We start from the raw sequence: 25,793 nt of genomic DNA, 5'->3' as shown, positions 1-25,793 counted from the left end.
ATCCGCCGTTAAATACTTGGGTAGGCATATATCTAAAAATTCAACTGACAGTGAAAATATAGATGCGTGGAAGGTAATTGATGAATGCTGAACTAGACTTAACTCATGGTTACTGAGAGACATAAGCTTACTGAGTTGAATCTTTTTGACTATAATGGAAAGCATTTCAAGGTGTATCTATCCAACATAGTCAATGGCTATTCCAAATGGTGCTATTAAAAAAATCAATCGGGTTAATTTTGATTATATCTGTAAAAGGAAAATTCACCGTCAAGAGAGCAGAGATGACCAAAGATTTCAAAGATGGAGGCCTAAACTTTGATGTCATAAATGGAACCTTTAAAATCAGTTGGTTAAAATCTTTTCTGAACAACAATAACTTTTGGTACCATATTCCCAGTGAAATATTCAAAAGATTGGGTGATTTCACTATTCAAAGACTCCCGGTTAAATTGTTAAATTATCCCTTTTTCACAAGCAGGTCCTTTTATATTGGAAACTCTTATATAGTCACAATTTCACCCCACAAAATACACCAATATGGAATAATAGATATATCACAATTAAAAACAAATCACAAGGATTGGATGGAGAAAGGAATTTGGTTGGTGATTCACTCAGTTGATAGTAGTGGCTGTATCATGTCATATGAAAATTTCTGCCTTGGATATGATTTAACTGGCAACCATAAAATATTTAAATATACAACTAAAGCCAATCCCCAACTCTATTATATGTTTAATTAAAGGAATTGTAACAAATTCTTCTCCTATCACCCCTTGTCTCCTACAACTTTTAGAAACTCAATCTCACAAATCTATTCAAAAAGTCCTTCTAACATGTTACAAACAAAATATCTAAAATTCCCCATAACTCTCAAGGCAAAAGAAGTCCATTTTATAATTTTAAATAGAGTGTATCCATCCGGTGAATTGTTACAACAATGACTTGGAATTAAAACAAACAACTGTGTATTTTGTGATGACACTTAAACTACTGATCATCTATTCTTCCAATACATTCTGAAGCATTATGGCTTGATGTACATGATGGGCTTTACTCAAAGGTTTTTCAACTTGAAAACTTTTCTCAAAAGGATATTGTATATGGACTTGTCATAGACAATAGAAAAGATGACTTTCTGGTTACAACATTATTATTCTTGGAAATTTTTATATACACAAATCAATAGTCCTATTTCTGTTTTTCTGGTTCTGGGGCGCAGGTACAAATGATCTATGTGGTCATTTAATTTGGAAGACTTGTTGGAGGGTACCAGGTATTCCTCATGTTATAGGGGACATACTGTAAATCTGTTTACACATTCACATGTGGGGACTTGCTTCCCATTTGGGGACAAAAAGCAAGTCCTCATAAGGTAAATCATTCTCAATTTTAGGGTAGAGACTTAGTTTAAAGTTAAGGTAAGGTTAGGGTTAGTTTAAGGCTAGGTTAAGGAAAGTAGTGGTTATAGTGAGGGTAAGTCTCCAGGAATTTCCTCTGAAGTTGTGTGTGTGTATGTGTGTGTGTGTGTGTGTGTGTGTGTGTGTGTGTGTGTGTGTGTGTGTGTGTATGTGTTGGAGGGATGTGTGTTTTATAGGGGGACAGGGGGCTGACAAGGGGTATTGTGAAACATATGACAAAAAAGTATTTTAAGATACTTGTCAAAATGCAAATAAAAAGTAGCCAAGTTTAAAAAGGTCTGAATGAATTCAACTTGGTAGAATAGAGGACAAATTAACCACAAGGGCTTTTACACAATAACAAATACTTTCCAATATAATGAAATATACAACATAAGTACCCGCCAATATATACTAACCTTGACAAACTTATTTCATTTTTTGTTCAGACTGTAGTGCAGTGACATTGCAGCAGAAGTACTATTTCATTGGCAGCTGCATGCACTGAGAAGGAGGAGTAATCAGTGAGAGAGAATGACTAAAGGCTATACAGGATACCGATAAGCTTAGAATTGAGACTGACCCTCGCTGCAACAGAAAAATGGGGACTGGTAAGATACTTTAAAAAAATATTGCATTGCATCTTTCTGCAATAACAGAGAGTTGTTCTGACATTATTTCTTGCTAAACCGATTTTAAAAAGGTATGCATAAACCTTATTTTCAGTCAGACTTTTAATATATGGTGTTTTCTGATCACAAGCAAAATTGAGTGGAATGGGTGAGAAAGTCAATTTACAAGTATTAGAGAGTATTCTGTGACTTCCAATCTAATCTAGTACTGTGCAGCAGAGGTCAGTGTTACATAGAATGTCCTTTTATAAAGGAGAACAGTTGCACAATGTAGTTATCATCTACTAAATGGTCTGGAAAGCTAGGACAAAAATGATCTATGATGTGCAATACTGATCCCCTTTAGAAATTAAATTATTAAAAATATTATTGTAATAATAAAGTTAAATTAATTTGTAGGGCATTTAACTTAAAATTACACAAAATTAGAAAATGTTGCTTAAAAAAATTAAAGAAGCATTTGAATATACAATGCTAAAAATACAAAAAGTATACAGTTAATTAAAATCTGATTACTTGTGTTATCTGGTTATAAAAGCAGTCAAATTCTCGTTTTCTCACTACATGTTGCAGAATGGACTGAGGTTGTCATTAATACGCATTTCTTCTTTGTTCATCAGATAACATCACTGTATCTGAACCAGCTAATGAGGATATGACTGTCAGAATTGTGTGTACAGTCTCTGTAGTCATCTACTGTGTGATCTTCGTGGTTGGGACGGTTGGCAATGGTCTGGTCGTCTACGTGACAGGCTTCAGGATGAAGACAACAGTCAACTCTGTTTGGTTCCTCAACTTGGCACTGGCTGACTTCCTTTTTACGGCCTTCCTGATTTTCTCAATCATTGCTGTCTCTAAAGGTCACCACTGGCAATTTGGACTTGTCATGTGCAAGCTCAACAGCTTTGTGGTTGTTGTCAATATGTTTGCCAGCATCTTTCTTCTGACTGCCATAAGTCTGGATCGTTGCCTGTCCACCTGTGTGGTGGTTTGGGCACAAAACAAGCGTACTGTTCGCAAAGCTCAGCTCATATGTGCTGCTATCTGGTTGATGGCTATAGTCTGCAGCACCCCTTATGCCACTTTTCGCACCCTTTTAGATGGGGGCAGGGGGAAGATTTACTGTGCTTATCCTGTAAAAACCAACACACAACAATGGATTCTTGGCATTTTTCGTTTTGTTATGGCCTTCCTCATCCCATTCCTGGTAATAACGGCCTGTTATGTGGCCATAGGTGTTCGTGCAAGACGCCTGCAGAGGACAAGGCGACGTAGATCTTGCAGAATCATTATCTCTGTCATTCTTGCATTCTTCTTCTGCTGGTTGCCCTTTCATGTTTTTTCTCTTATAGAATTAAACACTAATAACCAAGAACACATCCGCATCATAAAAATTGGAGGGACTTTGTCTCTGAGTCTGGCTTTTCTGAACAGCTGCCTGAACCCCATTCTCTATGTTTTCATGTGTGATGAATTCCAGAAGAAGCTTAAGCAGTCTATATGCCTTGTCCTTGAGAGTGCCCTGGCAGAGGATCACCTGTCATTTATGTCATCTCGCTCCCTTTCATCACACTTGTCACGGATTTCCCGGAAGTCTGACTCTTCCTTACCCGTGGAGAGGAAGGGCACACTCACTTCCTTAACCTTCACAGAAGGCAGAATCGTCAACGCTGAGGAGAGAGAGACACTGAGCACTGAATAGGAAAAGTAGGGAACAAGCGGAAAATGGTATCTGAAACTGATTCAGACAGTACATCTTTTCACAGTAAAAAAGAAAAAAAAAATACTAGAATGTAATGCCTACAGTATGTGTGATTTTAATGTTTTTATTTTAATTTTGAAGCGCCTATGACTAGTAAGATGTTACTCTGCCTATCTGTTACTTTTGTTGAACCTTCCACCTTCATAGAACATGCAATTTGATTACATCATATAGCTACCAGATCAACTTCAGCCTGAACACGGGTCTAATTAGCCAGAAGCACTGAAAACATCTCTGTGGGTATACTGTTGGTTTAGTATGTAAATATTAAGTTCTTTGTGTAACAATTAATGTAAAACATTTAAAGCTTTCTTTGTATCTGCAAACTGTAACTTTGAAGACATTAGATAAAGATTTGCTTGTAATTCAGTTGATAAAAATACCACCTGTATGTTTGTTTTGTTTGTAAGATTTTGATGCACCAGCATTTTTACCTGTTCACTGAATTTGTCACAAAACATTGAGCTTCAATAATTGAGCTTTACAGATTTCAATACAGTAAATACAAACATTAATGAGCTGTTCTCTTTCTCTTCCTTTAACGCAACAAACATGACTCACTACTCACCATACAGTATGTTATCATACAGGATACCACATATGTGGTATATGCTTGACTGCTTTTGTTTGCAAAATGGAAAGTACCCCATAAATAAGACTACTCAGATGATTTGAGAGCACAGACAGACAAACCACAGCTCTTAGAAACACTTATTCATACATTAGTCCTTATCTTACAAATCGCATAAGTGCACACACTATATTGTTGCACACAGTTCTCTGTATTGCTCAGCTTACAACTTGCAAGATTGTTATCTCAAAAGCACTTCCTTTATGTGCGTTCTGAACTAAAACGTGGTAAGCATTAGAAGACAGCAGAATAGAATAGATAGAAAAGTCCTTATACATTTAGTCTTCGCAACTTCCCCAATTTTAAATTCACAGTTTAAGTCTTGCTACCTTACTAAGTCTTCATTTCTTTGCAAACCTATAATGCACATACTACAGAGCAGTTAGAAAGTAATCAGACAATGCAGCAGGACATGCAAAGAAGGTATCCAATGAGCTTTTATGACCAAATATGGAATGTCTGTCACTATCCAAGTCAGCCATCCGACCTCAGTCCAACTGATGATGCCATTCACATGTTGAAGGAGAATCACAAGCATCACTCAATGGACATTAGCTGATGCCTGGTATATGATAAGAGTAAAATTATGAATTAAATGGGCTAGAATTCCTGTTGGTCTGGTATAGAGGTCAGCTACTCACACTACAGTCTGCAGTCACTACAGCTTAATTGTAAATCCAATTTGCTGGAGTAAAGAGATCATTGTTCTAACACTTTCTGACTGCATTGTAATTCCTTTAACCATCAAGTTGGCAACATTAGATCAGGGAACATATATAAAAGATATGTTCAATAACAGACAAATGCAAACTGTAATCTCATTTACATCTGCAGTTATTGGGGCTTTACCACACACTTAGATAGTTGACTGGTATGCATGTCAAAAGACTGAGTCTTATGAATATCAAATGTTATTTATAGGCTATTATTATGGACTAAATAAATTCTCTAAGATAAAGATCTTTTAGTGTGTCTTAGTTGCTGTGTTCTCACTTGTGTGTTGAAATTAAGGAAACAAGCGTGAAAGTGAAATAGAACAATGAACTTAATGTCGAGGATGCACAAGTCACAGTGTGTCTAGAAAAATATCACTGATGAGCAAGTTCATTTATTCAGACATCTACACAGAATGCATGTGAATAAAAACATTCCCACATCACACTGGAACACTTTCCCGCTCAAGAAATTGCTAAAAACTTAAACATCCTTCAAACTATTTTTTTTCTGCAATGCATAGGAAATATGGTCTATTTAAGGCTCAAGGTTCTATTAATGCTTTCCTATAAGTCTTATTGTGCAGATGGCAGGTTTATTTCAACATTGACTGCTACAGCATGGCTCCTTTCCAACTGCATAGAGTCCATTCTGTGTTGCTGCAAAGTATCCAGCTAGCGATCATAGAGCTCCTTCATCTCCTTAAGGACCTTGATGCTCTCGCTGTATCTTAACTGGTTCTTGTTGGAGCACTCCTTCCATCTGAAAAAAAAAAAGAAAAAAAAAAAAAAAACATGGTTCAGCTTAGCTCATTCCAAACTTTAATGTTTCAGTGTCTTTTTTTCTTCCACAAAAGTGAAGGCCCCTTCCAGACATATGAAAATACTCTGCTTTAAATAATTTGTCTCATGTTTTTTCCTGGAGAAAAAAATAAGTTCAATGAACTAATTAATTCTTAAAATGATATCCTTCTCCCTCACTGAGGACTCCTATGAATATGCAGTAGCGGCTTCAAATACCCATATCACACGTATGGAAGGTTGAAACACAGGGGTGACCGTGCCTTTGCTGTTATAGCTCCCAAACTCTGGAACGAGTTGCCTCTGCATATTAGACTGGTTCCACACTGCCGGTTTTTAAATCCTACCTTAAAATTCATTTTTATTCCTTGACTTTTAACTCGGTGTGTTAAAACCAAGAAATGTCTCTTTCTCTGTTAAACCGGTCTTTGCGTCTTAATTGTGTTTTCATTGCCTTTGTTATCATGGTTGTACAGCACTTTGGTCCACTGCTGTTGTTTTTAAATGTGCTTTATAAATTAATTTGATTTGATTTTGATGTGCAAATGAAAATGACCCTTTGTTCAACCAAGAGGCAAGTTTCAATGCGATTTAGTGTTGTTTTAAACCACTTTTCCCAGTTTCTAACTCTGAGAATGCACACAGTGAGGTGCAGTACAAGGCTACCAAAATTAAATTACTCATCGCCAAACAACTCTTCCTTTCAACTCTTCTACCATGCTCCAAAGTAGCACACAAACATGTCTGGTGTATGAAGCAAAATATATTTGAGAGTTATATGACAAGTTTAATACTAATAACCCATCTTTCCCAGTGATAGTATGAGCCAGGTCGGACCCTTACATGACCCATGACAGCACCATGTCAAGCTTCTTATGCACAAGGAAATTAAATTTAACAACCACTACAGAGACCATATAGAGTAAACTGGCAGATGTAAAGGTTGTAGGAAAATGTGAGCTTTTATAAAAGTTCTATTTTTACCATTCAGCAAGTCTAGCTTGGATGAATGGAATGCTGACTGAAATCAAGTTTGCTCCTGGTTATGTGGCATGGGCTGAAATGCATGCAACAACTTTTACATTCTGTTTCTGTTCAGAACAAGCACAATAAAAGTCATTCAGTCACTTCTCATCAACAAATGAAGAACTTAAGAGTGTCCCAAATTACTTTTCATGAGTAACATACTTCTGTCGTATCTTTTTCCAACGTTCCATGTGGTCACATATGAGGGAACCTGATATAGGAACTGAATCTGCTGACTGTGGAGAGAGAGAAAATGTTCAGTTTAACGTACACTGGTATGATAATAGAAATGTGCAATTTACTGTCACAATGAAAGTAAAAGAACAATTCACATGTGCAAATTATACAGAACCTTGGTAACAGTGGGTTTTTCAGTCTGTGGGATCCTTAGATTGATGGGTTCACCAGAGTTGTTGATTGGACAGGAGGTTGGAGGAGGGAGTCTGTACACATTCTGACCTTTACCATTCATCATGTCTGTGACCTGGCAAAAGAAAGAAATACAAAAAGGAGGAATTCAGTGGAACAGTCATTTAAAACAAAATTTCCTGATGTTATGGTGCCCTAAGACAATGTTGTAATGACATCTTTAGGGAAAATACTTGTATTTTCTAGTAAGTACTACAATACTCTCATAAATACTTTCCTTAAAGCTTGTGTTTACAAAAAAAAAAATCAGAAACCATTTCTCCACTTACCACTACTTTCTCCACTACGTACTTGCATTTTCTGTCTTATCTGCAGGGGTTCTGAGATATAGTATCTACTGCTGAGAAATCTGCCATCCCCATTCACAAAAGGTGTGGATGGAATTTTGTTTATGGTACTCAAAGCATTGAAAAATTAACACTGAAAAACTTGACAGAAACTTGTCTTTCCTCAAATAACAAACACATACTTCCTTGCAAGCTAAAACGCAAGGACACAAATCAACGCAATGTAATAAGAATAAGTAGGTCAGCATTGGAGTCAACTGTATCTACTGTAAACCCATGCTGCACTCTGCAGAGGAAGAAGCTACAATCTTTTTAAAAGCCACCTTTCGAGTCTACAGTGGATGAGAGTTTGACACTCACATGACAGATTGTCATACAGGATTTATATTTGTACTGTTTGGTGATTTTTGCCAATTTTGAATAAAGCTGAATTTATTCAACATAACTGAATGGCCTCACCTCTTCCTCTACAATGCTGTGTGGAGGGCTTGGGGAAGTAGCTGGCTCTCGAACAGAAGGATTGTTTCTCATCCAGGCACGGCAGATAGGATACAGAGGGGTGCTGTTATTAAACTGAGCCAGATCTACACTGCGATCAAACAACTTGATAATGTAAGCATCTGACAAATGGAGAAAGAAAGAAGATGACAAGATAAAAGAAAAAAAAATGTAAGAACTTTCACAATGAACAGGAAAGTAATCACACATTAACTGAGTAACAATGAGGACAAATATTAGAATGTGATTTCTCACTGTATAATTTTAAGGGCCAAAACTTCCACCAAGTTTACTTTGTTTATGCTGATTGCTTTCTGGTATGCCTTCATCCATTTCTTTTCTCTTCTTCCGCCGGTGTTGTGGAAATCGTGCTGATGCCCTGAAAAAAAAAAATCAAAACAAGGATGAGGACTTTGAAACATGTACAAAAAAAATCAAATTCACATTGCTTCTTGTACATTTTTTATCTATTATTGCATGCAGACATACAACTTTTTTTTCTTACATAAAAAGGCAATGAACAGTTACTGTTAGCCCTGGTTGAAAAATACAGACACTTGCCTTTTCCCAGCAGATGATGGAGACAAATCCCTGAAGAGAGCAAGTGAAATAAGAAATCTTACCAAAAATAGACCTTGGTCATTTGTTTCATGTTGAAATAAACCTAAGCCATTCATCAACTTCACAGCATCAACTACAGTGTATAATACAATCTATAAAATTTTACTATGGCATATCAAATTCAAAAATCATTGATCCTTACTTGTTTAAAGAGTCCACTGATATTTTTCCAGTATCACCCTCATTTTGCTCCCTGTTCAAAATACAATAAAACTAGTTTGACTGGAAAGAAATCACAAAAATTACAGGGGCTTCAAATATTAATAGTAAGTATTCTACTGACTTTTCATTTTCACTCTTCTCTACCAGTCCCTTTAAAACCGCATCCAGTCTGCTGCGTGCACCAGTCCCCTCTAAATCTGCAAAAGTAATAATAATAGTTGTAAACAGAGGGTGCTTTGTGAAACATTAGTTACTCACAGATACAAATGAAGTGTTTATATTGCAGGCAGGTTACATCTTCATCTTTAATTACTGATTTTGAGTCGTGACTATAACGCCACATGCAATGGCTGAGTCAAGAGGACTTTTATATCAAATTAATTTTGGGTTGGGAGACTTTTTTTTATTAGTAATATAGAAAATATAACCTGAAAGCTTGTTAGAGGGGAACCGCTCACCTGGCCTTTCGGTCTTGATCTTGACGTGGTGCATTATCTCCGCCTTTCAGTAAATTCCGCACGTTAAATGAACAAACTTTTAAATAAATAAAAAAACTCAGAAGTTCGCCGTCGGTGACCGAAAAGCACAGTGTCTTTAGCCTAAAACTGACTTGTAACTGACGCTACTAAACACCATTAACTAAGGACAACTAGCTGTTGCAGGATGTTTGGTTGCTGTCTGCGGTTAGGTTACGACCGTTTACAAATGGTTAACGTTAGCCACCTTCTACGTTAGCCTTAACCATTGGATAACACTAGTTCGCTGACCCAACGTTATCTACAGTTACCTAATAGCACGGCTATCTAACTAGTAGTTAGCCCTAGCGATCTCCGTGCATTTAGTTCAAATATAACACAGACTGGCCGTTTTATTTACTATAAAGTGCCGTGACGTTAGCTTGCTAACTTAGCTTTTGACCATAGCCTTCACAGCAGACTTTCCTCTTCCGCGCGCTGTTGGTTTCCTATTAGCTGATTGGTGTTTACGGATCACGATCCTTCTACGTGATTGGGGGAATGTCATGTCTATCATATTAAGCTTGTTACCTATTGGCTATGTGTGTTTTAGTAAATAACGATTGGCATAAACAGTGACGCTCTTTTTGACTTCACCGACTTTACAATGTCGTGTTTGTCAAAAATAGCGAAGTAATGTTGTGTTTAGTCAAAACAGTCGGACTTGTAGGATAGACAAGTCATCAAACAGCCAACGGTAGCAACTTAATATGCTTTCATATGGACTGTTTGTGGCGTACAAGCGTTTGATTCCATGGTAACTTTCTTTTGTGAACATCCAAGTCCACTCGGAAGACCGGAGGATAACGTGGTCTTCATCTTTCAAGTGATATTACAGTAAGACATATGTAACCCTGTCAGCCACACACCCTGATCCAGCTTCAGTTTTTGGGTCAGTGGGCTTTGTTAGGACCAGGCATAAATCAAACCCACAACTAAAAACCACCATCCTGACCTTAGTGCTATTGTGAATCATCTCTGTCATTCTAAAGCTGTTATGAAATCTATAAAATCCAGGTAAGATCTGAAGAACACATTTTTATAGTACTAGAAGCAACAGTCACAATTGATAATATGTGTATGTTTTACATTAGTGCTGTGTTCACAAGGCAGACTTCAGTGGGGAAGACAAATTACCACCCCTCCCGGACCCATTCCCTGTCAAAGAAAAAGAAAAAAACGGTATGTTTTAAAGGAAACTTTATACATACACTGCAAGACATGTTTGATTCTGCACATCATATTCACATGTTACTAAATCATCACCAACACCTCAGTCATTTTTCTGCTCTTTTGTAGACTCTGAGTCCTGTGCGTTCAAACCCGCACGACAGTCCAAAAGTACACACGTTTGAGAAGCCTCACTGCCATTTGGACGCCACAGATGGGCAACCTACTTTTGCAGAGTCTTGGCCCTCCACTGACAGCAGATCCTCTCCCACTAGCACTACAGTAGCCTCATCTGGCATAGAGACGGCCAAACAGTCTACAAGAGCAGGGAAATCCACTGTGTCCTCTGAACTAGGAGTTCAACAGGATTCAGTACTGGCAAAGTATGCTTTAGTTTAGACCTTAGCCCTCAAATGTAACAGTGTTCATGCCCTATCCTCCTATAACTTTTTTTTGCAGAAAAAACATGAAAAGTTGTACATTGTAATTCACGTCTTAACGAGACAATGTTGTGGTGACTATGAGGTAAAGACTAGAAGATATAGAGCCTGTCAGTAGTTCCTTTATGTTTCTGTTTGAATCACCTCCTATAACCAGCATTGATCTTTGCTCCGCCAGATACATGGAACGTTTTCGCCACGGTCAGCCACAGAGCCGAGAGGAGCGCCAGCAAATGTCTTCTGCCGTTGGAGAGGAGCTGCCTTTCTGGTGGATGTCACCCTCATCTTTACCCCCCAGTTCAACACCAACTAAAACCACAGGCAAAGATACATTGTTACTTATTGCAAACATACTGTTTTTCAGTGTAGGGGGTTATAGTAAGTGTTATCAGCTCCTACATTCTGGTGAAAAGGCAACTTTTCTGGTAAAATCTTTCTGTGGAATCTCTTCCCCTGAACAGATGCAACCCTGCCTCGAAGAGATGACCATATTCCCTCCATTTTCAGCCCAGCTGGACAACGTCGACTTGACAGAACACCTTCCCAATGCAGAGGAGCCCATAGTGTGAGTGCATTTGTTGAAAAAACATATTGAGTGCACAATATAGTGTTATTGTGTTGTCTTTCTTAACTAAACAATAACGATAGGTGTATTGTTTGAGGAAACTTTCAAAATGTACCCAAGTATATATTTATTCCATAGAAAAGTATTTAAAAACACAACCTTTTTACATCCTTACTTATGCTCTTACTTTGGATTATTGGGTCTACATGCTGCTCTGGTTTGTGCCAGGTTTGTCTGAATGCCCAGAAACCAGTGTCTGCAGAACAGACCCCTTATTCTGACATATAAATATTTATATTTCAACCCCACACCACAAGTCCATTTGGAAGCCTCTGTGTTTACTAAATACCTGGGAAGCCATTATTTATGTCACCATGCTTGCTACATTTATGGCTCCTTCTACCAGCTCCTGTCAAATGCATCATCCTCGCTAAATTATAAAAGAACCTCAGTATGTTTGTTAGCAAGATAAGGCCAAACAAATGAGTGTGACTGATTCGATTTTTTTTGCTCAAATGCTGCAAATGTAACTAGTTATCCTAGTTTTATTTATTTACACAGTATTGTTAATGTTCTTTATATTAAAATATCAAAGTTGCAAAGTTGTGACTTATTCAGTGTTCTGCCTTTTCTCTTTGTGTCTCAGATTTTGTCAGACACCTCACAAGGTGAATGTGATGACACAGAGATAATACACCTTCAAGAGAGGGCCAGCAGACTTCTGCAGAGAGGGTATGAATACCAGCTAGTTACACCAATCATAGATTAATTCATTCCTTCAGCTGTATATAACCTGTTGTCTTTCTAACAGTGAATGTACTCTCAGTGACGGATCTATCCCTGTCAGCTCAGAAGGCCTGGCATGCTCAGATTTCTCTTCTCCAGTCAGCGTAGATGAGCCAGTGCGAAGACCTTTGATTCCCAGTTTGATAAAATCTACTACTGGTGAGGCAAGAGTGTGGGGTAGAATACTGTTTTTTGTTTTCTTCCCATGAGAACTTTCACAGTGCTGTGCCCTCTTGTGCAACCTCCAGCAAGTGACTCATCTTTTGCAACTGTACTGCTGTGTCAGTGTTATTGTGCAATGTGTTTGTTTATATTTACAGCGAAAGCCAGATCAGATTCTGTTCAAGCAGTGTCCTCCCAAAAATCTCCTGGCTTTCCTTCTTTGGTGCCCCCTGCGCGCCCAGAAGAGGACATCCTGTTCCAGTGGCGTTTAAGGAGAAAGATGGAGCAGGCCAGGGAGTGGTCCCAGTCCCAGCAACACTCCAGTCTTCATGGTTCCACATTTAGCTGGCAGGGCCCCAGTCTATGCTATCCGTCAGCCAATGGACAGGCTTACAAGGTTGGAGTCATAGTGTTTGATATTTACACCATTTTCTTTTTATGATATTTATTCCAGATTTACAGAATAATTTCTACTTTCTTTGTCCTTTCTTCATCTACAACAACAGCAAACTATTCAACCTCCTGAACCCTCACAAAGAGCCTCTCACTCACACATCACTGCTCCCCAGCCAGAAAACAAAGAAGCCCACGGACCCTGTCCACCAGCCTCAGGTCCACCTTCCTTTGCTGCCTCTGGCTCTTCAGTCTCTCAGCCTCATTCTATTGCCCATGTTCCTGCCCACATGCATTTACTCTGTGATGTTTTACCCTGTCCCATCCAGTCATCTCATGCTAGCGAGCAGCAAAGAATTTCACAGAGGTTAGATGATTCTCTGCCCAAAGTTGTCCCTAAAAAGACCCCAAACCCTGGAAAGCTAAAAGACACCTCAGCTGATGAGCCCATTTGTAAACATATTCCATCCCCACCACCTGCTTCATCTGGAGCTATACAAGCAGAGTGGCCTAGTCATCATTACAAAAAAACTGAGAGGAATAAGAAAGAGAAAACTCCAACAAAGGATTTGGAGAAGAATGAGAAGAAGACAGCAGTGGCCATCAGAAAGCAGAAGAAATTATCAAGGTAAAGTATTAAAACATGCACAGAGTGTACAAATTTCAAGTCTGAATGCTTAATATACATTTTTCTGCAGATGCATTGTGGATAGTGAACACGCTGACGGGCCTAGCTCCACAAACAGAAGTTCTTCACATCAAAGAGTTTCCAAAAAGGTCATGTCATGGGCAGAACAGCATCAACAGGAGTTTCCCAGTGAGAGCTGTACTGGTGATCATGCACCACCACCGTCTCCAATCCATAGTGCATTAGGACAGGTCAGTATGTAGTTTGACTCATTCACATGCACTATAAACCCAGGGAGACAGCCTGTGTATTCCTGTCTTAATGTTTTTTTTTTTACTGCTATCTTAATAACTTGATAGTCCAGATTCCATAAATTTACAAGTGGTCCTAATTTTTGTTAAGTGATCACAACAGGGAAGTGCAAATAATTATTTTCTGCTATATAGTTGGAGAGTAAATTGTTAGGTAATTAGGAATTGGAATGATGGACAAAAACAAGATTGGAAAAAAAGAACTATTTGCTGGCAAATTCTTTTTATTTACTGACACAATCACATTTCTGAATCGTAGTAGTTCTTGTTATATCTCTGGCACCACCAGTGTTGTTTCATATTTCAACCTTGCCGCCACATGCTCAACCATCCATCGTACTTCATTGCGTACATTAATACCAGGTTTGAAAAATGAGGATGTGTAAGTTGCACACTTGCAAGGGTATCTGGTTTGCTGCCTAAATGAGGAAGGATTTTGTGTCACATATCTTTGGCACAAAAGTTAGGTTCCTTTTCTGTTTATGTAGTTTTGACTAAATTGATGCACTGACAAGTAGAAGTAGCACTGGTACTCTGATAATTTTCTTTGCAGCAATAAAAAAAGCAGCAATACTATGATGCAATATAAGTCGAGCATTGAAATTTTAAGCAAAAGTGAGAGAATGTTAGTGGCAAAATGTATTTTATTATCAAAAGTAAAATGACTTATAAGGAATGCCCCTTTTTTTTGGTCCAGGTGGGGGTCATTTCAACTACTTTCATATACTGTTGAGTATATTTAAATATAGAAACAAGTCACATTTTATGAGCTTATATGTTTTGTATTTCCCTCAAATTACAAAAAAGGTTGCAAAAAATGGAAACAAACCTGGTTTCAGTGATGTGACAGCATTGGGAAGCAGTGCTTTTGTTGGGGGTTTGTGAATAGCATTAACTATGCCAGCAGCATTTGTGATTTGGGTTCATGCTTAGTCAATTGGGATGATTATAAAATTCAACAGCCCATTTATCATTATGATAATCGATATCTGCATTAACCAGTAGGGTGTTCTCATTGGGTCTTGACAGGTTGTTTCAGAGGTATTGTTCCCTACGGTGGATTCATCTCCTGCACAAAGGACTCCTGTCTCGTTGGTTTCTCCTCTGTGCGCAGCCTCCTCCGCACCTCCGCAGTCCTCAATTCCTCCATGCAATGCATACAACTCTATGGAGGTCATTTCACAGCTGCTGCAAGAGGCTGAAGGTGAGTTTATGGCAGCAAAGAGCACCAACCTTTAACCTGTGGTTAATTGCGGACAATATATTCGGACCTATGAATAGCTGCCACTCCCTACATTCCAAAGCAGTCCATGTCAAAACCCCTAGAACTTTCTTTTTCATGCATACTGTTTGTATGTGAACCACTAACATTTGTTATCCATGTTGAAGTTTGACCACTGTTAGATGCCATAGTCATTACTACATTTTTGGGGTTCAAATTAGAACAAAACAATAACATGTTTTCTTGCCCTCTATAAATGTGTGCTGATTATATTTCAATATCTGCTTTCTTGTCTGCTAATTTCCACCTACATTACTTTTTTATTGTCAGATTCGGATGAAAAAGAGTTTGAAGATGACCCTTTACTACAAGTCCTTCGCAAACAGAGAAAATGGGTGAAGGAGCAGATCAGGTAACATCTGACAATTATGTAATACCTTACTCAAGATTTATGGAATATTATGTAGCTTTTGAAGGCTGATTATCTTAGGATGATGTGGAATGTAGCTCTTGTAGCTAAATAAAGCCTCTCAACTCCAGAAAATTAATCTACTGTATTTTTCCTTTCAGTGAAGTGGACTCTTTGTTGGATGAGTTCCTGGACAAGCAACAAGTTACTTGAACTTTGGCAACAGACACTGGAGGCAGTAGATTTTTTACTTTATAAAGACATGGTTTATTTTTACTTTTTTGAAGATATATTTCCACATTAAAAACTTCGGAGTTACGTTTGTGTGCATAATTAATCACAATCACAATACAGTGCATTTTACAAAAGTTGCACAAAATGAAGCAGCAGTTTGAATTGTGAACACAGAATATTTACAGAGACTGGTTCCTTGAAACATTATGTAACAGTCATGAGTAATAGCAGAGCAGTATATACAAACCTCAAAGAGCAGGGAATATTAGAACAGTGCCAGGAACATATCAAATGTGTGTATTGGCACATGGTGAGTGTTGCTGTGACTGGATGATCCTGAAATTATTTCTGTCTGTGTCTATGTGCTCTTACTGGTGTTTTGCATTTGTTTTCATACATGATGAATTGGGTGTTAATGTGATTAGGTCAGGGATCCTGAGTTCTCAGTTTGCAGCATGGGTGCAGATATGATAAGGATGCCTTCTGGAGAAACTGCAGATTCCAAAGCCATGGTATCTACTCCCTTTGGGATTCGGTAGCGCCGGTTAAACTGCCGTGTTGACAACCCAGGACCGTCCTTCTAACAAAACATAGAGAGGAATACATGTTTATGAGATAGTTCATAGTTATTATAAATAACCTCAAAAAACAGTGATGTTCCTCACAGAATACCAACCTTTTTTTCTTCATGCTTTCCCTGCACCTCCACAAAATCTCCTGTCACTTTGACCAGTAGGTCCTCTGGGTTAAAGTGCTTAACATCAACTTGGACTGTAAATCCGCTGTCATCACAGGTTACCTACCAACACAAGGCAAATTACATTATTATGGAGATATTAAAAGAAAACCCAAGCACAGCTAATGGCCACTATGCTCTTAATTGTGATTTCCTTCACAGTATACATATATATTTGAGTCTGAAAGTTCATTATTGATCTTGAAAACAGTAGTTAGAGAAAACAAATCCACTTGCAAGCTTTTTCAGAGCTTTTAACTACCCCTAATGGTGTTCATCCATAAAATGCTACTTAGAACGCTACCTTAATGAACTTTGAGACAAAATAAATACGGTTTTCAAATCTGAAAAATAAAGGGACTACTTTTAAGTCAGAAAGCGTGGATTCTCAAAGAAAGAAAAGAATACCATTGTAGAAAAAAATGGGATGCTATCATTGTTCTTTTTGTGTGTGTCTTCATGCAAGTCAATTAAAATAATTGCAATAAACTGTTCTCATTCTAACGTGTGCAGGACTTAGCTTAGTGAATTAAAGTGACTCACCTCTGCAGAGCTGGTATTATCAGTCTCTGGAACTAGTAATTTCGGATACCAGTTGCATTGTCCGTAAGTCCCGTTCAGCCGAGGAATAAGAGGTGGTAAAACCTTCTCCCATGGGATGCCACCAACTGGGAGAGTGGGTGCCAGGATGAAGTCCATTTCAGATCTGATAAGAGGAATTTTTTCTTTTTTTAAAAAAAAGGAGAATTGATAAAACGGCAGTTGAGACCACAGCAAGTCACACTTCAAATTAACAGCGGCCACAGCTTACCTCTGGTTGAATTCCCTGACCAAACTAGTGTGCAAAGCAAGGGACAGCCCCTATTTAAGTGCTTGCGTTCCTTGTTAAGTCCTGAATGAGGCACAGTGAGAAGTAGAGATATACTGGTGCGTCAGTCTGTCTGACTCCGCGTTCCTCTCCCTCTGGGTGCTGGACGTGACTGTTATGATCTGTGTTTTATACTGGGGTTGCATAATAAGCTGGGAATTCATAGTGGGGGCACCTTGCCCCTGTTATGTTCTAGACTTAGGCGTACCCTTGGGTGTTCAGGCAGCTAGGGCCGTATCGGATAAAGAGTGTTTTGTTTTGGAAGTGACGCAGCTGTTGCAGGATTTGGCAAATTAACGTGTTTATTGGCTGCTATTAACATGAATGTTGTCAACAGTTTATTCCTGGGGTTGATGGCACCTTTATGAAGGAACTGCTCAGGTTTAGTCATCAGATCTGTTAACAACTTAGGTTGTCAAGGAAGGTCTATCCAAAAATAAGTTCAAAAGACGGTTGTTGACCCTCGTGAGCTGATGTCAGACAGACAGTGACAGCGGGGACATCCCGAGCACATGGCGGTGCACGTGTAGTACCAAAAAGAGACCTTCCCCTCATCACTCACCCATAACAGTGGTGGAAGAACATTCGAGATCCTGAATTAAGTAACTGTAGTAATACTACAATGTGAAAATACTTAATTACAAGTATAAAATCCGGCTTTCAAAACCTTAACTACTTAAGAATTATCAGCACAATGTATATAAAGTATCATAAGTAAAAGTCATAATGCCAAAAATTTGAGTCTGTGAGTAACATTATTATTATTACATTATTGGATTATTACTGATGCATTAATGTGCAGCCTATGTGTAGTATTTTAATGTTGCGGCAGCCAATTTTAACTTTTAACTTTATGTTTTGCAGGGTAGTTTAATCTATGACAATACATTGTATTTCATAATGATTGAATGTTGTGAGTGTAAAATCTTTATTAATAAAATAATAAACAAGTCTAGTTATCATGTAAATATAGGGAAGTAAAAAGTACAATGCTGTCTTATATGTAGTGACGTATGAAGTGGCTTAAGTGCCTCAAAATCAGAAACAGAAAAAGGTTTAGTAGGTTTGCAAATACAAGTAATTGTATCTAGATACTTGAGTAACACACACACACACACACACACACAAGACACATAACACAACACGTGGAAACAATATGCGTCCATAAAAGGACCTCACTTCATAATTCTCTCCCTATAAATCAGTTTTATTAAGTGAGACCTCGCATCCTGACAAGCGCTGTACGTGATGATATTTCTGACTTGTTCTTGGCACACTATAGAGAAGTCAGCAGATATGTACGGGAACATGTTCTCCCTGTTAGTAATGTAAAACCTGTCACTTAAGCTTTGACTGGAGTAACTAAAAATGGCAACCAATTATGTTATGACTCATATAGGATGATAGGGAAGTGGGGGCATTTGGTGGGATTAAGTTACTGGGTTTCACAACAGGCGCCAGTGATTGTCCAGACTCTGAGACTTCTGTTGTAATTCAGAATATTTGGAGTATATATGTGGAGAAAATAGCTCACTGATGTGTCACCAAACAAAATGTCCTTCACATTGTAATTTGGAAGCTTTATGTTGTTTTTTTATTTGTCATTCATACAAGAGTAAAAATAGTTTTGGGTACACAATCAAACACAGACTTTAACATCCAAGATGAACATTTTACGAAAAGCAGTGTCATTTACAACTCTTTAAAATCAAGGGGGAAAAAAACAGTTTGCTGTATCTTTAGTTGAATGTTTTGAACAAACCTATAGCCTGCACATCCAGCTTTGTCATTAGATACTGTTAGATACTGTACATGACAGTTAACATAGTCTGCTACACAAGATTAATTAGCCTACACTAAGACCAAAGAACTTTCTCAAATGCCTTGTCAAGCACAAAAAAAACATGAAAATTGAGTTTTCCAGTCCTACAGCATTTACCTTTTAAAGACATAGGGAATTACTCTGATAATGCATTATTCAGCCATTGAATTTAGCTCCAGAGATCAATAAATCCATCAAAATCTTCATCTACAGTTCAAGAAATATTCTTTGGCCCCTTATAGTTACTTTCAAGACCTATCATCAAAAAATGTCTCAAGGAATGCCGAGTGGAATTGTAAAGGAGAGGTAATCTCCCACCTCCCCCCATTCTGCTCGGAAGTGCTGGAAAATTGTAATCCACGTGGTGAGTACTGCTACCCATAACAGCAACCCCAGCGCTGAACGCTTCACATCTAGATAAAAAAAAAAACACACACACACACAAATTTAGTTGGCATGTTGTTAAAACAATTGTTACACTGGTGTGTCATTCACCTACATTATGTTCTTGGCATGAAACTTTCATTACAGAATACAGCCCATCAAATTGTAAATGCACAAGTGCCAACTAGTATTTAGGAAAACTGCATAGCTGTTGTAACTTCTTCCAAGCAGGTAAACCAGTGGTTTCCAAACATTTACTGCCATGCCTCTGTTGAAAGTCACAAGCATTTTTACCAAATGGTAACAATACTGGTGAAACTAGTAATCACAGGAGCCTAGATAAATTGTATTGTGATAACATATTACATATTGTGATAAATACGCATTATACTTGAGGAAAACAACAAGTGGAAAATGTTTAACTTATGTATTGTAAGGCATTGTATTTGCTATTAAAACTAAGTAGGATAAGTGCTACATGAATATTCAAAACATCAGGTGTTAAATTAGCGGTTTTAACACTCACAGGTTTTTATCTGGAGCTGTTCAGTGTAGGCTGGCTTAACAAAAGCCTCCCGAAAAAACCAAACAACGTTGACGAGCCACAGGAATGGGAGAAATGCAAAGCCACCTAAGAGAGACAGAGGAAAAACACAACACTGTAACCTGTACTACTGCTGAATTAATATTTAGGCAAATTTAGTCAACATTCAGGAGTCCATGCTTTATTTTACATAATGCGCCCAGTGACTGGAATATTGGTAAACTATCCTCCCCCTCTCCTAAATGGGACTACATCAGGACATTCAAATTATAGAGGCAAGTGTAACATTACTTGCCTATACGCAGAATTTATGAACCAACATGGAGGTAAAATTCAGTATCACAGTGTTTGTATCTGTGTCAGCATATTGCTGCCACCATGACAAAAAAAAAAAAAAAAATTAAAAGAAAAAAACCCCCCTAGAACGAGTAGGCGTGTCCAAGCTGTTGACTGGTGCTGTATGTTTCTTGTAGGCTATAATGTAAAAACGTTAAAACAAGATATTTTTCATAGTATGACATATTTTCTCATTATTACTAGATACCAGATTATTCCATTTGAATAAGAAACTTTTTTGTTTTAAAAACATGTCACTCTATCTTGATATATAAGAAAAAGTTAATATTTCATAAAATCATTGTATTTCATAATAATAACATACTGACTTATCTGATTAAAACAAGGAACTTTTTTCTCTAATGTGAGCAGTTTGTTCTTATCGTGAAAAAAGGATCCTTTGTGTTTGTGTATCATGGCTGTGGGCTGCTTTCATTATTGTTTTTTGAGCATATGTGTAAAAATTATTGTGTGTAGGTTTGGTATCAAATTAGACTGGTGATTTACTACGACTTGACACTTGTCAAGATTTTAATCAAACAAGAACATACTACCCCTACCCTTGTAATAACAACATGGCAATTAAACAAATCATAACGAGAAATGCTTGTTTTAATTAGATACGTTGATTTTGTGGAAAACTGATGGCAGCAATATACGTTACTGCCCTATGTATCTGCAGGATACATTTTTTAAGTGCTCTCACCTAAATAATATTTTCTGCATAGGCTAAGTTTCTCCTCATTGGGCAGTCGTTCCAGGTTCATGGTGACTTTTTGGGGGGATCCTGGGGACAGAGAAAAAAAGAAAAAGATTAAGGAACATAACAAACTGGACACACCAACCTAAAAGACATTGGGACTTCTGGTAAAAGATGCTGCTGCTAGGCTAGTCATATCTAAGAATGGGAAAAGATTGCGACTTGCCCTCTGGCCTAGATATGACTGAAAAGTAACGATAAGAAAATTATACAGAATTCAAGCAATATAAAGCAGGCTTTTAATGCTTGTTGACCTAGTTTGCACAGTCAGATGACACAAAAAAATCACGTCAGGCTAACATTAGCACTTCGTTAGCTTCCGACTAATTTGAATATAAACAGCCGTGGCAGTAACTTACATCGGTCTCATTTTACTGGGCGAAGCCATTTATAGTGTTTCTGAGGGGAAAAATACTAACTTACACATAATGTGAAAATTTACCTGATATTTAGAAAGCCAAGAATCAAGAGAGTCGTCGCAAATTAAATGGATACAACACTTCCTACTTCTTCTTCTCCAGAACCATACTCCTCCCTCTTCTTCGTCTCTTTTTTTTTTTTTTTTTTTTTGATCGCAGGTACACACCAATCTGTGCTGCATACCGCCACCTATCGTACTGAAGTGTGAAATTATGCCTTCATCTTTTTGAAGTTGAAAGAATAAATTTATGGATGCGACAGTACCTTGATGATAAAGAAAGTCATTCCTCCTTCTTCGTGTCTGAACCCAATCTTTATTTTTTTTATCAATCTTTCAATAATTAACGCCATTCCGATCTAAAGCCCCGAGTCTGTCCCTTTCCACACATTTTACACCATGTGTAACAAAACACTCTCAATTAAAACGTCCACCTAAACACGTTTTTGTTTGTTTGTTTGTTTTCGTCGAAATCTCTGAAGAAGATTGAATGTTCCCTAAGTTGATTATCAACGTTTTACATTGTTTTCTTGCTGTAAACCTCACATTTGGCTTTATCTTATATACTCTACCAATCAATTTATTATTGAAGAAGATATTTTGCTTCATTTGTACTTTTATTTTATATGCTTTCTTTGCCAAGTTACTCTGCAACATTATTTTCTTCTATTATTACATTGGCAGCAACACTATGGATGTGAGGATGTGATCATTACATTTATGTCCATACTCAGGATTTCGCTGTCCCCCTCCTTCTTCATCATCAGTTTCTTCTGATGACATTAAAGATGCATACTGCCATCTGCTGTGTTGTAATGTGTACAACAGATCATAAAATGATGAATGTAGCCTAATGCACTAAATCATAAAAACACTTGACTGTAAATTCTGTAGTACTGTATTTATTCATTATTTACCTCTAAAACCAATTCCTTCTTCAAGATGTTATTTGTGGCTGTTTTGATTGGTGATAAAGACTTAATATAAGATAAGATAAAGATAAAGATAAGATAAGATAAAGACCCTCTCTGATCAACTGAATTGATCTGTTTACGTAAGTCAAGAATATTAAAACTCTCCTATTCCCAATTATGACTTATATGCATTCTTGTCAGCTCTGCAATAAATCCTCCCATGAAGGAATGAAAAAATTACCTTAAAGCTGGTTAAACTACAAAAACTTACATAATACCAATGTTATTATTAATATTAATGATCAATGTTTTCAACAGTCTTTTCTAATTCCAGTTTTCCTCTTTAATTGCCCATTGCCTGTTTATTGTGTATTAGGAGAACATGCCTGGAAAGTCTTGCAACATCTTATTTATTCAATGAATATTTAACGAACATGTTGGATATAAAATTTGGCTGAACATTTTTAAACAGCATACAAGGCAGTCTTGGAATTTTAATATGTAGGATACACCTAAACAGCAAATAACATGAATAGAAATGATCATTGAAGGAATCAAAATTATCTTTATTGGCCAAATGTGTTTACACATACAAAGAATTTGTCTCTGGTTTAATGGCTCCCAGTGTGCTTACACAGAATAACAACACAACAATCTTCAGAAATATACACAAGGGATGACTATATATAGGTGAAACCGTTTCTGGACTGTAAACAGGATACAAATGGTGCAAAGAAGTGAAGAGTGCAAGGAGTGCTGAGAAAATATTAAATGATAAAAAAAAATGACGTTTCTTTTGAATATAGTATGTGTTTATGTACAGTATATACAGCCTGTTCAAATATACAATAATGAGTGAAATATATTGCATGTTTTGTATTTTAAACTAAGTAAATATGTATAATATGTAGGTGCAGTGGGTATTATAGTGTTACAGAGTTATTGCACAGTGCCTGAGTTAACTGTTCATAAGTGTATAAGTAAATAAAGTGAATGAAATTGTCATCAGTGGGTTAAAAGTTAATGCAATCAATACGGTTTGATTCGAGGTGACATTAAATGAGATTGAATAGGCTACAATCACCACCAGAGGTCGACCCACTTTCGTCTCCCGTTAAGAGTCATACAGAGGAAAAAAAACTCACTTTCCCTTGCAGCATTGCGGCTCCCCCCTCCCATCTCGCGCCTTCCCTCTTGTCTCTCCTCGAGCTACTAGCCGTCGCTGTGTGTGTTGTTGTTGAAGCAATGATGGCGGCAGCGGGATGCGGATCAGCAACCGCGGCTGCCGGAGGAGGCCAAGGTGGAACCGCTACGGCCAGAGGTCGTTTCCCCGGTCGGCCTTGGTCTTCTCGCAGTCGTTTGCGCTCTGAGAAGCGATGGCAACTCGGACGATCTGGTTTAGAAGCTGATGATGTGACTAACGGAGGGCCAAGGCCCACAAACCTGGCTCTATCGTTAAACGAAGACCAGTCTCACTTGCGCTTACTTGGGATAGAGGCGAGCCACAAGATCCTTGGCCAGGCTGGATACAGCTCTAGTGGGAGTGAAGAGGTGAGGCCCCAAACCGACCCAGGAGTTAGTATCTTTATTTCATCTTCTCACATTTTGTGTGATCGTTAAATGTGTTAAGAATGAGTGCTATCTACAGCAGTGTGACTGGTTAGTGCCATGGAGAAATGTCAACATCCCTTTTGCTAGGCTAACGTTACCTTGGTAAGCTAACATTACATGCTAACTAATGTTAGCACAGTGCAGCTTTCCATGACATTTATTGAGTCGCAACACAAACTACCACTTCAACAAGGCAACAGAGCAGTTTAAGTTACATTAGCACTGTTTCCCTTAACTGCTATCACGAGGGTTAATGATATAAAAGGCGATACCATGAATAGAATATATTTGAAAAGCCCGTGAGTGAGTACGCCAGTTTGTAAACAGGCATCGCTATTATTTCATGTATGGCCCGCTCGTTATCGGGCCAGAGTAGCAGCGAGCTAATAGTAGCGAACACAAAGAACGGGAAGGCTAGCGCCTCTGTATCCTGCACAGCGGCTACTGCTAACTGATCTGTTTTCATACGCTGTCCAGATGCTAAGCTTGTTTAAAAGAGATAGAAAACACAACTCCTGCATGCTAGGGATACTACGTGTCTTGCCAAACGTAACTGCGATATGAACACTCAGTTAACTAAGTTTTAATTATGGCTAAGTAGCATGTGTGTAAATGCCTTCAAGAGAAGGGTACGGCTAATTGCTAGCCAATGTCACCAAACACGACATGTTTAAATGGTGGTGCAGAAGTGTGCCAAAGCCAGTTGCACCCTTGTTGTTAGAATTGAAAGCTCTCTACGAACACACATGTAGTCGTTAGCGTCTAATCGTTATTCATGAGAGCGGAGCTGCTTGTTGGCGCTGAGGTCACAACTGCAAGCTTCAGTTAGATGTACAGTAAAGTTACTTGGAGGGAATCGTAATTACAGACCCACCGTTCCCTGCAGTTTTTTTGGAGGCTGCGCAGGTGTCCGTCATTCAAAGCGTAATCTAGATAACATGTAACTGCATGATCAGAAGTTAAAGAAAGTTTTCCCAAACAGCTAAATGAATGCAGTTGTTTGTAACTAATGTGGTGCCTAGTCAAGGGTTATGTCTTACAACTCAGATGAGATTAATGAAAAGATTTTGGTTGAATGTGAAACGGATGAAAACAATTGTCCATTGTCTGTCATTGAAATTATTGATTTAAAGTCTTATGAAAATAATAATTGTTTTATTATTAGACATAGCCTTTAGTCCAATATGAAAGATAAACGTATATAGTTTTGTTTAGTGTATTGTGTAAATCACCATTATGCCGGTCATTAATCCATTCTTCATGATGAACATTTAAATGTATTTTGTTCCACTTCTTTCTTGATTGTTTACAACATCTGGTGGCTTTGACCAATTGGACACTGCACAGTGGACATTTATGCCACAGTCTGAATGCTATTTGCTAAACATTTGTTGATAGTTTAGTAACCGTCAGCAGGGTGCTGTTGCTTCAGGTGTTAATTATCTGTTCTTACTTTTAGGGAGATGACTTCACAGGATTTGAAGCTGAAAGAAAAGGCTCCAAAGGACGTATATGGTCTCGACAAAACCCTTCCAAAGGTAAAGAAAAATATATTGCTGCACCACACAACATGAACAGTGTAATTAATGATGAACACAAG

The 25,793-nt window shown here is 37.9% G+C and overlaps 6 protein-coding genes across 13 annotated transcripts in view; 3 read left to right on the top strand and 3 right to left on the bottom strand.

Moving 5' to 3' along the window:
• The first annotated feature begins 1,790 nt into the window (after positions 1-1,790).
• Positions 1,791-4,312, top strand: LOC137191645 (chemerin-like receptor 1). The gene is made up of 2 exons (XM_067601932.1): positions 1,791-2,014; positions 2,656-4,312. Exons 1-2 carry the CDS (start codon positions 2,005-2,007, stop codon positions 3,735-3,737), a joined length of 1,092 nt encoding a protein of 363 aa, XP_067458033.1. The 5' UTR covers positions 1,791-2,004; the 3' UTR covers positions 3,738-4,312.
• Positions 4,313-5,516: 1,204 nt separating this feature from the next.
• Positions 5,517-9,879, bottom strand: lin37 (lin-37 DREAM MuvB core complex component). The gene is made up of 9 exons (XM_067601946.1): positions 9,424-9,879; positions 9,087-9,162; positions 8,946-8,996; positions 8,744-8,773; positions 8,476-8,561; positions 8,144-8,304; positions 7,321-7,452; positions 7,131-7,204; positions 5,517-5,904 (listed from the first exon to the last, which is right to left on the bottom strand). Exons 1-9 carry the CDS (start codon positions 9,455-9,457, stop codon positions 5,817-5,819), a joined length of 732 nt encoding a protein of 243 aa, XP_067458047.1. The 5' UTR covers positions 9,458-9,879; the 3' UTR covers positions 5,517-5,816.
• A 164-nt stretch (positions 9,880-10,043) lies between these two features.
• Positions 10,044-15,884, top strand: proser3 (proline and serine rich 3). 4 transcript variants are annotated; one of them, XM_067601875.1, is made up of 13 exons: positions 10,044-10,317; positions 10,590-10,662; positions 10,780-11,033; positions 11,269-11,411; positions 11,552-11,655; positions 12,302-12,387; positions 12,467-12,600; positions 12,762-13,000; positions 13,110-13,624; positions 13,695-13,875; positions 14,965-15,139; positions 15,488-15,569; positions 15,728-15,884. In XM_067601875.1, exons 1-13 carry the CDS (start codon positions 10,235-10,237, stop codon positions 15,777-15,779), a joined length of 2,121 nt encoding a protein of 706 aa, XP_067457976.1. In that variant the 5' UTR covers positions 10,044-10,234; the 3' UTR covers positions 15,780-15,884. The 4 variants fall into 4 exon arrangements, with proteins under 4 accessions (XP_067457976.1, XP_067457975.1, XP_067457978.1 ...); XM_067601874.1 differs by having other exon boundaries at positions 10,045-10,317; positions 10,575-10,662; XM_067601877.1 differs by having other exon boundaries at positions 10,045-10,497.
• Positions 15,808-17,508, bottom strand: hspb6 (heat shock protein, alpha-crystallin-related, b6). Of its 3 annotated transcripts, none has more exons than XM_067601954.1 (4): positions 17,348-17,508; positions 17,080-17,261; positions 16,477-16,599; positions 15,808-16,377 (listed from the first exon to the last, which is right to left on the bottom strand). In XM_067601954.1, the coding sequence occupies exons 2-4, from the start codon at positions 17,233-17,235 to the stop codon at positions 16,222-16,224; spliced, it is 435 nt and encodes a 144-aa protein (XP_067458055.1). In that variant the 5' UTR covers positions 17,236-17,261; positions 17,348-17,508; the 3' UTR covers positions 15,808-16,221. The 3 variants fall into 3 exon arrangements, with proteins under 3 accessions (XP_067458055.1, XP_067458053.1, XP_067458054.1); XM_067601952.1 differs by having other exon boundaries at positions 15,808-16,380; positions 17,348-17,507; XM_067601953.1 differs by having other exon boundaries at positions 15,808-16,380; positions 17,080-17,242; positions 17,348-17,505.
• On the bottom strand, positions 17,348-21,817 carry psenen (presenilin enhancer, gamma-secretase subunit). Its single transcript, XM_067601955.1, has 4 exons — positions 21,693-21,817; positions 21,197-21,277; positions 20,137-20,241; positions 17,348-19,639 (listed from the first exon to the last, which is right to left on the bottom strand). The coding sequence occupies exons 2-4, from the start codon at positions 21,255-21,257 to the stop codon at positions 19,500-19,502; spliced, it is 306 nt and encodes a 101-aa protein (XP_067458056.1). The 5' UTR covers positions 21,258-21,277; positions 21,693-21,817; the 3' UTR covers positions 17,348-19,499.
• A 1,924-nt stretch (positions 21,818-23,741) lies between these two features.
• Positions 23,742-25,793, top strand: part of kmt2bb (lysine (K)-specific methyltransferase 2Bb) — a 29,773-nt gene continuing 27,721 nt past the window's right edge. For 2 of the 3 annotated variants that reach the window (XM_067601848.1, XM_067601847.1), the window contains exons 1-2: positions 23,742-24,157; positions 25,653-25,731. In XM_067601848.1, coding sequence (XP_067457949.1) covers positions 23,828-24,157; positions 25,653-25,731 — 409 coding nt within the window. In that variant the 5' untranslated portion in view covers positions 23,742-23,827. The remainder of the gene's footprint in view (positions 24,158-25,652; positions 25,732-25,793) is intronic. The other variant, XM_067601849.1, reaches the window with a different exon arrangement.

Source organism: Thunnus thynnus, chromosome 10 (assembly GCF_963924715.1).
Source record: "Thunnus thynnus chromosome 10, fThuThy2.1, whole genome shotgun sequence".
NCBI classification, from domain to species: domain Eukaryota; kingdom Metazoa; phylum Chordata; class Actinopteri; order Scombriformes; family Scombridae; genus Thunnus; species Thunnus thynnus.
The sequence above is the reverse complement of the archived record's forward strand: the minus strand, read 5'-3'. Positions and strand labels throughout refer to the sequence as shown.